The sequence below is a fragment of the Hylobates moloch genome, unplaced genomic scaffold (genome assembly GCF_009828535.3).
Source record: "Hylobates moloch isolate HMO894 unplaced genomic scaffold, HMol_V3 SCAFFOLD_4, whole genome shotgun sequence".
In the NCBI taxonomy this organism is placed as follows: domain Eukaryota; kingdom Metazoa; phylum Chordata; class Mammalia; order Primates; family Hylobatidae; genus Hylobates; species Hylobates moloch.
In genome coordinates this window covers 99,644,759-99,658,684 of record NW_026652279.1, presented here as the reverse complement: position 1 = coordinate 99,658,684, position 13,926 = coordinate 99,644,759, and the positions used below count along the sequence as shown (strand labels likewise).

Here is a 13,926-nt window from a genome sequence, read left to right as displayed (position 1 = left end):
GATTCTCCTGCCTCAGCCTCCAAAGTAACTGGGATTACAGGCGCCCACCACCCTGCCTGGCTAATTTTTGTATTTTTAGTAGAAACGTGGTTTTATCATGTTGGCCAAGCTGGTCTCAAACCCTTGACTTCAGATGATCAGCCCACCTTGTCCTCCCAAGGTGCTGGGATAACAAGCATGAGCCACCACACCCGGCCCCACTTCCTTCCTTTCTTTGTTTTTTGTTTGTTTGTTTGTTTGTTTGTTTGAGACGGAGTCTCGCTCTGTCGCTCAGGCTGTAATGCAGTGGCGCGATTTCGGCTCACAGCAACCTCCACTTCCCAGGTTCAAGCGATTCTCCTGCCTCGGCCTCCTGAGTAGCTGGAATTAAAGGTGCACACCACCACGCCTGGCTAATTTTTATATTATTATTTTTTTTTGTTTTTGAGAAGGAATCTTGTTCTGTTGCCCAGGCTGAAGTGCAGTGACACAATCTTGACTCACTGTAACCTCTGCCTCCCGGGTTCAAGAGATTCTCCTGCCATAGCCTCCCAAGTAGCTGGGATTACAGGCGCCTGCTACCACGCCAGGCTAATTTTTGTAGTCTTAGTAGAGACAGGGTTTTCACCATGTTGGCCAGGCTCGTCTCGACCTCCTGACCTCAGGTGATCCACCCATCTTGGCCTCCCAAAGTGCTGGGATTACAGGCGTGAGCCAGTGTGCCTGGCCCCCACTTCCTTTCTTAAGTCATTTAGCGAATTATTATAAAGCCCTTCTTATGTCTTGGGCTCCGTGTTGGATGTGGAGCCATAGTGCTGAACAATAACAGCAAGGAGGTTTCATCCAGTAAGCATCTTTCAGAATCCTGCAAGAATATTTGAGACCTGTAAATAATTAATGGGCCTCAAAATAAAACAAATTGTAAAATTGAAATTTTATTAGTTTTCAATTAAATGTAACGTGAAGGATTTAAAATTTGTCATAATTATTAGTTCTCCTCTCGTTAGTAGTTCCATTTGTGAATATAACCTAGAAAGCAATCCTTGACCTGAAAAGGTAATTTATATAATTATAAAGGTGGTCATTAAAGCATTTGTGGAGTAGAAATAATTGAAAGCAAACATATATGGGCAACAGGAATGTTTCTGTATGCTGTCATTAAATTTAGATTATAGAATCTTCTGCGTGGTATAATCTCAAGGGCAATGCTCCTGTTCCCCTAATCATTTCCCATGTGGTATAAACTTTTTCATACCCTCTTCTATGGTTTTAAAAACGATTTTTATTTGATTTTTTAGACAGAATCTCACTCTGTCACCCAGAATGGAGTGCAGTGGTGTGATCACGGCTCCCCACAGTCTCACCTTATGGGACTCAAGTGATCTTCCCACCTTAGCCTCCCTAGTAGCAGGGACTACAAGCGTGTGCCACCATTCCTGCCTAATATATATATATATATTTTTTTTTTCTTTTTTCTTTTTTTTGAAATGGAGCCTTGCTCTGTCACCCAGGCTGCAGTGCAGTGGCATGGTCTCAGCTCACTGCAACCTCTGCCTCCCGGGTTCCAGCGATTCTCCTGCCTCATCCTCCTGAGTAGCTGGGATTACAGGTGCGTGCCAACACACCTGGGTAATTTTTTTGTATTTTTAGTAGAGACGGGGTTTTACCATGTGGGCCAGGCTGGTCTTGAACTCCTGACCTCAAGTGATATGCCCGTCTCGGCCTCCCAGAGTGCTAGGATTTCAAACATGAGCCACTGTGCATGGCCCTGGCTAATATTTTCTATTTTTTGTGGAGAGAGGCTGTCACTCAAGTGATCCTCCCACCTTCACTTCTGCCTCCACCTCCGAAAGTGCTGGGATTACAGGTGTGAGCCACCAAATTTCGGCCATAAAAATGATTTTTTAAAAGCAGTAATAGCAATACCATTCTTTTACTTGCCCTTTTTCCTGACATTTGCATCGCAGACATTCTTTCATGCCAGTAGATAGTAATCCACCTCTGTAACAGATGTGTTTCTTGTCTCCCAAGGTGTCAGTGAACCTTGTCTCCCATTTATAACTGATTAATGTGTCCTTGACCTTTTGCTTTTATAAATAATGCCACAGTATATATCTGTGTATACCTATGTCCCTGCACATTTGTGCATACATTTCTGTTTACTGGAAATAGGTTTGTTCATTTAAAATTATGTGGTAGAAGTGGGCCCCCAACAAGGTCACTGTGTCTACTGTATTGTCTTTGTAATTCGGAAGCTTTGAGACTAAAAAGTTGGTGGTGTTTTTTTTTTTTTCTTCTTTTTTTGAGATGGAGTCTCGCTGTGTTTTGCAAGCTGGAGTGCAGTGGCGCAGTCTCAGCTCTCTCTGCAACCTCTGCCTCCTGGGCTCAAGCGATTCTCCTGCGTCAGCCTCCTGAGTAGCTGGGATTACAGACACGTGCCACCGCGTCCAGCAAATTTTTGTATTTTTAGTAGAGACGGGGTTTTACCATGTTGCCCAGGCTAGTCTTGAACTCCTGACCTCAGGTGATCCACCTGCCTCAGCCTCCCAAAGTGTGGGACTACAGGTGTGAGCCACCGCGCCCTGCCAAAAGTTTTTCTGTGTATCCTTATTCAAGTGGCAATCTGACGTGAATCCATTTGATGGCAAAAGTTGATCTGAACTCCTGTTACGTGAAACCTTTATTATCTCCAGAGTGTGAATGTTGTATCTTACTGCAGAAATATTAATGTGGTTGATTATGGGGTGCTGCCCCAGATCCCACTGAGCATATAAGTATATTATTAGTATATTGACTCTTTTTATAAGTAGTATTAGTATATTATGAGTATATTGACCCTTTTAAAATGAGAAAAACTGAATTTCAACACGTGGCCTTTATTGGATCTTCCCATCGCCACCCACACCCATGAATGTGAAGTATTTTCTTCACAGTAAAATGTATGAAATGTGTTAATACCTAGGAAATGGATTAACCAGTTTACTTAAAGATTATTTTGGCCGGGCGCGGTGGCTCACGCCTGTAATCCTAGCACTTTGGGAGGCCGAGGTGGGTGGATCACGAGGTCAGGAGATCGAGAGCACTGTGAAACCCCGTCTCTACTACAAATACAAAAAATTAGCCGGGCGCAGTGGCGGGCGCCTGTAGTCCCAGCTACTCAGGAGGCTGAGACAGGAGAATGGCGTGAACCCGGGAGGCGGAGCTTGCAGTGAGCTGAGATCGCGCCACTGCACTCCAGCCTGGGCGACAGAGCGAGACTCCGTCTCAAAAAAAAAAAAAAAGATTATTTTTAAGGATTATACTAAGAGTTATATAGAGAGTAAGACAACAATCTTAAAATAGTCCAGATTTTGCTTGAAATCCCTTAGGAACATTTTTGTTCATGTGGTCTGACATGAAATTCTGAGTTTTTTCTCTGGTAATAGAAGAAATCACCATATCTTTTAATTAGTGGACTCAGATTTAGCGGGAGTGTTGTGCAACAAACAAGAACAAGGTATCTTGAAATTTGAGGATTTGCAATTCTAAATGTAGGAAAAGTACGTTATAAGAGTAATCTGGAAAACGAGACCTAATAATGGGGCATCAGCTTTATATAGCCTTCACTATATAAATTACTTTTGCAGTTTTATTGGTGGAGGGCATACACCTTGAGTATCCATTATGGGAAATGTTTAACACCAGAATAAGTATTTTGGATTTTTTTCACATTTTCAGTGTTTGCATTGTGTTTACCAGGTGAGCATCCTAAATCTGAAATGCTCCAATGAGCATTTTTTTAAACATCATGTTGGCTATCAGGAAGTTCCAGCCGGGGTATTGGGGCTCACGCCTGTAATCCCAACACTTTGGGAGGTTGAGGCAGGCAGACTGCTTGAGCCCAGGAGTTTAAGACCAGTCTGGACGACACGGCAAGACCCTGTCTCTACAAAAGTACAAAAAATTATCTGGGCATAGTGGCACGTGCCTGTAGTCCCAGCTACTTGGGAGGCTAAGATTGGAGGATTGCTTGAGCCTGGGAGGTCAAGGCTGCAGTGAACCGAGCTGAGATTGGGACACTGCACTCCAGCATGGGTGACAGAGTAAGACCCTGTCTCAACAACAACAACAACAACAACAACAACAACAACAACAACCCCAGATTTTGGAGCATTTCAGGTTTAGAAAGATTCAGAAATGCTTTCAGATTTTTGGATTAGGGAAACTCAACCTGTGTGTATTTGAATTTGCATTGGTTTAAATGCCAATATAATGTGAGTCTGTTACTTCAATATTACTATATAGGTTTTTCCTCTTAATCATTTATAACTTAATTACTGATTGAATCGTAATCCTGCTATATGTAGGTAGTGATTTTCCTTTGAAGAGACCTGTAGTGCAGGGGTCAGGAAACTTTTCCTGGATCTAGATATTAAATATTTCAGGCTTTGTAGGTTATATTGCCTCTGTCTTAACTACTCACTGCTTTAGCCCCAAAGTAACCATAGACAGTAATGTAAATGTAAATGTTTATGCTATAACACTTAATTTCTAAAAGCAGATTGTGGGCTGACACCTGCTTCAGGGGAGTTCTTTCAGTGGGTTGATGAATATGGGGAGAGAGGAGTTGATAAGGCTTCCTTTTGGAAATAGGATTTTTGTCTAGGCATTGTGGTTTTTTGAGGTGGCTTATCTCTGGATATGTTCTGAGTGGCTTTAAGAACTGTGCAGTGCCAGTGATAGATCAGTAGATCTCAGACTTTTTCTTTTTTTTTTTTTTTTTTTTGGACAGGGTCTCACTGTTGCCCAGTCTGGAGTGCAGTGGCGTGATCTCCGCTCACTGCAACCTCTGCCTCCTGAGTTCAACTTATTCTGGTGCCTCAGCCTCTCGAGTAGCTGGGATTATAACACACCCGGCTAATTTTTGTATTTTTAGTAGAGATGGGGTTTCACCATGTTGGCCAGGCAGGTCTTGAATTCCCGACCTCAGGTGATGTACCCTCCTCGACCTCCCAAAGTGCTGGGATTACAGGTGTGAGCCACCATGGCTGGCCGAGATTTTTTCCTTTCTACAGTAAGAGAGTACATGTTTCAGCTTTTTTTTGACTCTCAATTTCTTGAATGTACGCAAATAACTATCCTAGTTATGATTTTACTTTGTTTTTCTGGTTTACCTTAGCTAAGTTACTTTATTTCTTTGGCTTTTTTGATTTATTAAAGACTTGGAGTGACATAGAAGGAAGGTAAATTTACTATGCCGTGGTCAGTCGTGATTACAGGTTTGGCATAATGTGATTGCATAAATGATTTCATTTTACATGAAGTAAAATGTCCAGTGACAGCTCACATGTCATGATGCTGAAATTTTTATTTAAAAAATTTTCAGACATGAAGAGGAGCATCGGCGGCGTGAGGAAGAAATGATCCGACACAGAGAACAGGAGGAACTGAGGCGACAGCAAGAGGGCTTTAAGCCAAACTACATGGAAAATGTAAGTAAACTACTAGTTAACTAAAATGATTTTATATTTTCAGGTTTATGATATATGTTTAGAGTGCTTTAGATTTTGGTTTATACAGTAGTCTTTTCTAACCTTTCTAAATTCATCATGTTTGATAAATTAATGATTTTCTTAACCTCTCATAGGTAGTAAAGTAAAATTAGTTTCTGAAGATGGTATCTGTGTTTTATGAAGTGGATGTTATATTTTTTCCTATTATTTTAGTTGATCTTTAAAAGACATATGCTATTAAATTAGAAGTCTTGATATATATACATCATTTCCACTTGACTGATTTTCACCATATGCTAATATTGAAACATCTCTATTTTGGAAGATTTCAGACGTGTACAGAAGAATTGTAGTGTGTACTCATCAGCCATAACACTTAAAACATATGGCCGATCTTTTACATCTTTAACCACTTTATTTCCCAATTTATGTTATTTGAAATACCTGATTTCATATAATTTTATTTTCAGTATGTATCTCTAAAAGATGAGGACTTTTTAAACAAATCTTTATCATATTTTAAAAATGGTCAGTTCTTTCATTTTAACTAAGTAAAGCCCAGATTTGCACAGGTCTTAATTTTTTTTTTTTTTTTTTAAACATTTCATTTCTTTGAATTGGCTGTTACATCCAGCCTCTTTTAGTCTGTTGGTTTTCTCTTCCTGTCTTTAATATTTTAGTACCTTTTTTTTTTTTTGAGACGGAATCTTGCTCTGTGGACCAGGCTGGAGTGCAGTGGCACGATCTCAGCTCACTGCATGCCTCCCGGGTTCAAGCGATTCTCCTGCCTCAGTCTCCCAAGTAGCTGGGATTATAGGTGCGCGCCACCACACCTGGCTAATTTTTGTATTTTTAGTAGAGACAGGGTTTCACTATATTGGCCAGGCTGGTCTCGAACTCTTGACCTCAAGTGATCTGCCCACCTCAGCCTCCAAAAGTGCTGGGATTGCAGGTGTCAGCCACCACGCCGAGCTGACATTTCTAAAATAGACCATCTATCGTTTCATAAGATTATGCTCATAGAAAAGCATTAGGTGACAATATACCTTCTTTTCTAGTAGTTTCTTAAAGTGTGTATCGCATACTTGAAGCGTCATGATAAAATTAATTTGGCTATAGTGTAAGTTGGCAAGCTCTAGCCTGGGACCACTGCCTGGTTTTTATTACTCCACCACAGAGATACTGATGGTCCTTATGTTTTTAAAGGGTTATTGCAAAAGAAAGAAGAATATTAGAAATGATTTGTGACCCACAATAACTTAAAATATTTTTTTCTGACCTTTTTATAGTGTCTGTGGAAACCTGCGCTGGAATATTTATGTTTTTTTTTTTTTAATTTTAAAATTAGTATTTATAGTAGATAGACCACAAAGTTACTAAGCTCTTAACTTTTTGGGGTATCTGTATTTCAAATAGTATGTAAATGAGGTATGATAATTGTGTAACACTGACTAGTGTTCTATTAGTTTATTTGTGATTAGAAATGATATGAATCGACACAAGTTTTTCATTATTTTGGTGTCAGTTTTATTTGGTTCCAAGCTTCACAGTGCCTCTTACTACTATAAACTTAATCAAGCACTAAAAGCAATATGAATGAAAACTCTACCTATCTCAAATATTTTGTGTTAATGGGAATATATTAATAGGAAAACATTGTATTAAGAATGCATTGAGGCCATTCTGTCAGTTGTTCTTCATTTACTTTGAAAACTGTCTTTGGAGAAAATTGTTAAACAATTTTAATGCTGTGTGTGTGTGTGTGTGTGTGTGTGTGTGTGTGTGTGTTTAAGCTTTGAAATTAGGCCCTCTTATGTGCTTTCTCTTTATTTCACTGTTCAGTTTAAAGGGAGGAATCAAATGGTAAGTGTTCAGCTTGTCCAAGTAATGAATAAAGTTGATTTTCTTTGTTAATTTTAAGATGCCACGTCTCTCTTCTTGTCTTCCTAATGGAAATATTCCAACACAACTAAGAGTTATGGGACTTTTAAGTATAAAATAAATACTGATTTACATATTTCACGTTTTAAATAATAATTTCATGTAACAAAGAAAGAGTGAAAACACTTGTCATATCTGGTCATCTTTTTGTTTGTCAGTCTTCAACTTGATCATAATTTTATGACATATGGGAATATATTTTTAAGAGTTTCAAGGATGTAAGCCAGTACTTCATCAATATCAGTTGTCAGTTTTATTTAATACTTTATTTTTCCTTAGAAGACAAACTTTTTGATAATTGCTGTTGTAACTATAAATTAAACAACATTTTTTACTCATTTAGGATAACATTCAACTGCCTTAAGAATGTATACATTTTAATAATATGTCTTAATTGCATTTAGGTTTGTCTTTACCATAATGTAGAGTGTATTTGATTTTTTTTCCAGGCAGTATTTACTAAGTGGAAATTTTCTACTTATCACGATTTTTGGACACATTAAAAGCTATTATTCTGGAAGCAATGAGAATTTTATGAGATTGTTTCTTATAATTGTCTTGTGATTGTTTTCATGTTAGGTTACTCCACCAACTGTAGATTAAGTAGTTTAAACACTTTAGTACTTACCAGGCTTTATGGGAAAAATTTGCATTGGACTAAATGACAGATTTCAGTTCTAGCATTTTGTTGATGCAGTTTCTTGCAGTAAACATTGCTTCTTGGGAAAATGTTAATGTCATAAAAATATCCAAACCATCTTATTTTAGCTTTAGTTATTGTATCATGTAGTTATGAAATATTTGGGTTAGGAAAATTGGGGTGATGTTTAAATTGTATGTTACTTGGTTTTAAAATTTGAAAAGTTTTTGTTTTTTTTTTTAAATTTATTGAGACAGAGTTTCACTCTTGTCATTCAGGCTGGAGTGCAATGGGATGATCTCAGCTCACTGCAACCTCCGCCTCCTGGGTTCAAGCGACTCTCCTGCCTCAGCCTCCCGAGTAGCTGGGATTACAGGTGCCTGCCACCATGCCCAGCTAATTTTTGTATTTTTGGTAGAGATGGGGTTTCAGCATGTTGGCCAGGCTAGTCTTGAACTCCTGACCTCAGGTGATCTGCCCGCCTTGGCCTCCCAAAATGCTGGGATTACAGGCATGAGCCACCACGCCCAGCTGAGAAGTTTCTTTTTCTTGTATGGTACATATTAATGTTTGCCTTTTCAATAAAGAAAAGAATAATTCTTCATACCCTTTTCAGATTTCCTGCATTGAACTAAATGTATACCTGACTTGCTATTAAACCTTATTAGTCCCATTTGAGTAGTTGGGAATAGCCCTAGGTATTTCAACACAGTGTATTCTACACACATAATAAACTTGAAAATAAAGGTGTGTTATATGCTAAGGCAACAGTTTGACTCAGTTGTATTTCTTTGCTTGTTAGAGGTGTTCCATTGTAGCACCCGAGGGACTGTGAGGCCAGAATGATTAAGGGAATGTTGGCAGAGGCTAACAGTGTAGTGCTTCTTCCAAGGACAATGTAAAACGTATGTTTTCTTTTAGAGATGGGGTCTTGATATGTTGCCCAGGCTGGGCTCAAGCATCTTCCTTCCTCATCCTCCTGAGTGACTGAGACAACAAGCATATGCCACTGTGCCCAGCAGAACAGTGTTTTTCAAATGTACGTAATAAACATTCAAGGAGCTTTTAAAAATGTGGGTTCTGGTCGGGCGTGGTGGCTCACGCCTGTAATCCCAGCACTTTGGGAGGCCGAGGCGGGTGGATCACAAGGTCAGGAGTTCGACACTAGCCTGACCAATATGGTGAAGCCCTGTCTCTACTAAAAATACAAAAATTAGCCGGGCGTGGTGGCAGGCGCCTGTAGTCCCAGCTACTTAGGAGGCTGAGGCAGAAGAATCCCTTGAACCTGGGAGGCGGAGGTTGCAGTGAGCCAAGATCACGCCACTGCACTCCAACCTGGGCGACAGAGCAAGACTCTGTCTCAAAAAAAAAAAAAAAAAAAAGTGGGTTCCTAGATCATACTACTAATAATTAACTTGTTTTGTGATCCAGGTAGATTGTAATACATTGATCTTTGATCACATTTTTTTGCTAAATCCAGTAGCTTTCAACCTTGCAAAATATTTGTGGAACTTAAGGAAAAATGCCTGAGATTCAGTCCTCCAAGTATTTTGATTCAGTATGTCTAGGTTGGTACCAGGGGATCTACATGTTAAAGAAAACTCTACACCTTGCTTATTTCTTTTTGTCAGCAAAGATTCAAAACTACTGGCCTTGTATTGAAATGAGACGTATTGAAATGAAAGTAGTTGAATTTTTCACGGGTCCTGGGAGTGTTAGTGGAAGGCATGCTTGATGTGGTTCAACATGGTGTAAGATTTATATAGGACACAATTTATTTATTTATTGATGGTATCTTGCTGTGTTGCCCAGGCTGGAGTGCAGTGGCTATTGACAAGTGTGATTATAGCACACTGCAGCCTCAAACTCCTGGGCTTAAGTGAATCTTCCTGCCTCAGCCTCCCAAGTAGCTGGGAGAGGCATGCTGCTGCACCCATCTTTGTTTTTTTCTTTATTTTGATTGGGTCTCCCTGTGTTACCCAGGCTGGTCTTGACCTCCTGAAGCTATCCTCCTGTCTCAGTCTCCTGAATAGTGGGACTATAGTTGCCTACCACTGCATATGGTTATATATCCATCTTTAGAACACGGTTCAAACAGCATGACATTCTACGTGAAAAGTACCCTGCAGAATTTGGGTGTGGCAACCTTGATTTGGGCTTTCAGACTATATGTGCAGGACATATTATCTCAAACTATGCATTTTGCATGCATAGTTCTAATAATTTTAATTGTCTCATCCAGACCAGGGGTTGACAGACTAGAATAGACCAGGCGCAGTTCACATGATGCCTATTTTTGTAACATTTTTTTTTGTTTTGTTTTGTTTCGTTTATAGCTTCTTTGCCCTACAACAACTGATTTGAGTAGTTGTGACACAACTATGTGAGACTATATTGAGACTACGTGGCCTGCCAAGCCTAAAAAATATTTACACTGACCCTTTACCTGAAATGTTTGCTGACCTCTGAATCTGAGAGTTGAAGGGAATCTATAAAAAGTGGCTCATATTACCAAACTCATAGAGTTTGTGAAGAATAATGCAAATCTATTTATTTATATATTCTTTTCCAGTGTTTTTAGAAGGCTCACCGAGCACAGCACCTCATATTCCAGATCCAAGGATTCCTGAGGAATCCAAATAAGTATCCAGAAGATTCATTGGTAGTCATGGTTATAAACCAGAGCAAAAGTTAATGGGAAGAAATGGTAAAGAGTCACTGCATTGCAGCTGATACCTGGGATTTTAAAATCTTTTTTTCCTTTTTGAGACGGAGTCTCCTTCTGTCGCCTAGGCTGGAGTTCAGTGGCGCGATCTTGGCTCACTGCAACCTCTGCCTCCCAGGTGCAAGTGTTTCTCCTGCCTCAGCCTCCCGAGTATCTGTGATTACAGGCACGTGCCACCATGATTGGCTAATTTTTTATTTTTATTTTTATTTTTGAGACGGAGTCTTGCTCTCTCGCCAGGCTGGAGTGCAGTGACATGATCTCTGCCCACTCCAACCTCTGCCTCCCAGGTTCAAGTGATTCTCCTGCCTCAGCCTCCCAAATAGCTGGGACTACAGGCGTGTGCCACCACGCCTGGGTAATTTTTGTATTTTTAGTAGAGATGAGGTTTCACCATGTTGGCCAGGATGGTCTCGATCTCTTGACCTCAGGTGATCTGCCCGCTTGGCCTCCCAAATTGCTGGGATTACATGTATGAGCCATCACGCCCGTCCCACGCTGGGCAAAGTTTTGTATTTTTGATAGAGACGGGGTTTCACCTGACCATGTTGGTCAGGCTGGTCTGGAACTCCTGACTCGTGACCCGCCCACCTCGGCCTCCCAGAATGTTGGGATTACAGGTGTGAGCCACCACACCTGGCCAAAATCCCTTTAGTTCTAGTCAGTAGAGGAATAAAGCACTGTTCTTTCAAATGTGAACCCCCCTGGATCAGTATTGTCGAATCTGGCCTGTTCTTTAACCAGTCAGCCTGTTTTCCTGCCTCTTGCATTGGGCTTTTTGTTGTTGTTTGTTTGTTTGTTCATCTATCATCTCTTGCTTTAATCGTAACTTAACTTTCCCTGATGTGCCATGTGTAAAACTCAAAAACAAACTATCCAGTAAAAAAAAAAAAAATCCATTAATTTATGCTGTCAGAAGAATGATCCCGTTGTTATGTACTAATGAATAGATACAAATTTATTTTCTGAAATGATTTGTGAAGATTACAGAGCAGAAGTTACAGTTTTGTGGTTTCCACATGGCCGTCCCTCTTTTTCTACAGTTTTTAAAGCTCTAATGAGGAATTTATGTTGCTTAAGAAGATTTGTTTTTTGAAGTCTAAACTCCTGAAGCATTCAAACAAAAGACACATTTTACAAGAGATTTTTATGGCCTCTTCATTAAGTTATGGAAGTAACTAAAGAATTATTTGCTAAAGAATTTGATGTCAGATTTAAGTGTGACCTGCTGGGCTGGTAGGCTTATTTCTGGTATAATGATGTCCTAGTCCCAGTGGTTTGGACATATTGGTGAAAATCAAAATGGATAATAACAGACATTGCAATGGTCTCATATGTAATGTTCTAGTTGTGACTAGTTTCGGTTGTTAATGTTTTTACTTATTCATTAAAATAATTTATTACAAGCCAAGGATTTTTCTCAGTATTTGGCATGGTACATAATTGTAACTTGACTTAGACTTTTGTGATCAAATAAAAACAAACATATATGTAAGTTTGTAATGTTTACACATATTCTTGGAGTTGATTTGTAGGACTTTGCTGATTTGGGATATTTGGGTTGAAGGTATGTGTCAGTTTTAACCAGGTGTTGAGTTATTTGATCACTCCTCCAAAGATTATTTAATAGTTTTAATAATATCTAATGATGTGTGGGAAACCATAGAATTTTTCATACAAACTGGGACAAATGAACATGGATACTATTAAAATACTTCCTACAATAGGCATAAAATGGGCTTTCTTAGGTGAACCAGGAGGTATGGTTAGCTTAATCATATGCTATGATTATTAGTAATGGTTTTCTGTGTTTTATCGTTTATGTTTGTAAATCTTTTTTGAATGACTACTTGGAAATGATGACTGAATCTCTTATACTGTGTACACAATTCATCAGAAGACACTTAATTGTATTGATTAACATTTTTTTTTGGTCTTAACCTTCCGTTGGAGTTTCAGAGAGGTTCATAATCCAGAAAAATTATCATGTTTTCTTTTTTCCTTTTGGAAAATATCTGTTCAGACTCAGGTCATGTATTTCTTCTGATTCCTCACCCCAGCTGTGATCTTTTTCATTAAAATAATTTAAAATAAAAAATTGTTTTTAAGGATGGAGTCTCGCTCTGTTGCCCAGGCTGGAGTGCAGTGGCGTGATCTCAACTCACTGCAACCTCTGCCTCCTGGGTTCAGGTGATTCTTGTGCCTCGGCCTTCCAAGTACCTGAGATTACAGGTGTGCGCCACTACATCCGGCTAATTTTTGTATTTTTAGTAGAGATGGGGTTTCACCATGTTGGTCAGGCTGCTCTTGAACTCCTTACCTCAAGTGATCCACTTGCCTTGGCCTCCCAAAGTGCTGGGATTACAGGCATGAGTCACTGTGCCTGGCCGGAAAATTTTTTGTTTTTGTTTTTGTTTTCTTGAGGCGGAGTTTTGCTCTTGTCACCCAGGCTGGAGTACAGTGGCGTGATCTCGGCTCATTGCAACCTCCGCCTCCCAGGTTCAAGTGATTCTCCTGCTTCAGCCTCCCGAGTAGCTGGGATGACAGGCACCCGCCACCATGCCCAGCTAATTTTTGTATTTTTAGTAGAGACGGGGTTTCACCATGTTGGCCAGGCTGGTCTCGAACTCTTGTCCTCAGGGGATCCACCTACCTCAGCCTCCCAAAGTGTTGGGATTACAGGTGTGAACCACCGCACCCGGCCAAAAATTTTTTTAAGACAGGCTTTCGCTGTGTCACCCAGACTGGAGTTCAGTGGCACGATCATAGCGCCCTGTGACCTTGAACTCCTCAGCTTAAGTGATCCTCCTGCCTCAGCCTCCCATGTAGTTGGGACTACAGGTGTGTGACACCAGCCCCTCCTAACTAAAAACATTTTTTTTGTAGAGATGGAGTCTTACTATGTTCCCTAGGCTGATCTCGAACTCCTGGGCTAAAGCAATCCTCCTGCCTCTGCCTCCCAAAGTGCTGGGATTACAGGTGTGAGCCACTGCACCTGGTCCTTTTTATGTTCAATATAGTTTATTCTTTATACTTACCAAGTTGTATTCTAATTTTTTTCTGACTTTGTTGTCTACTAATTGTGTTCTTTGAATTTTTCGAGGTCACAAATTTTATGTTTGTCATATTATAGTTACTTAGATGTAAAC

At 39.9% G+C, this 13,926-nt stretch overlaps 1 protein-coding gene across 2 annotated transcripts in view; it reads left to right on the top strand.

Annotated features, from left to right (window-relative positions):
* Positions 1–13,926, top strand: part of PSPC1 (paraspeckle component 1) — a 67,786-nt gene that overhangs the window by 6,697 nt on the left and 47,163 nt on the right. For both annotated transcript variants that reach the window (XM_032150689.2, XM_058437785.1), the window contains exon 2: positions 5,345–5,450. In XM_032150689.2, the coding sequence (XP_032006580.1) occupies positions 5,345–5,450 (106 nt within the window). The remainder of the gene's footprint in view (positions 1–5,344; positions 5,451–13,926) is intronic.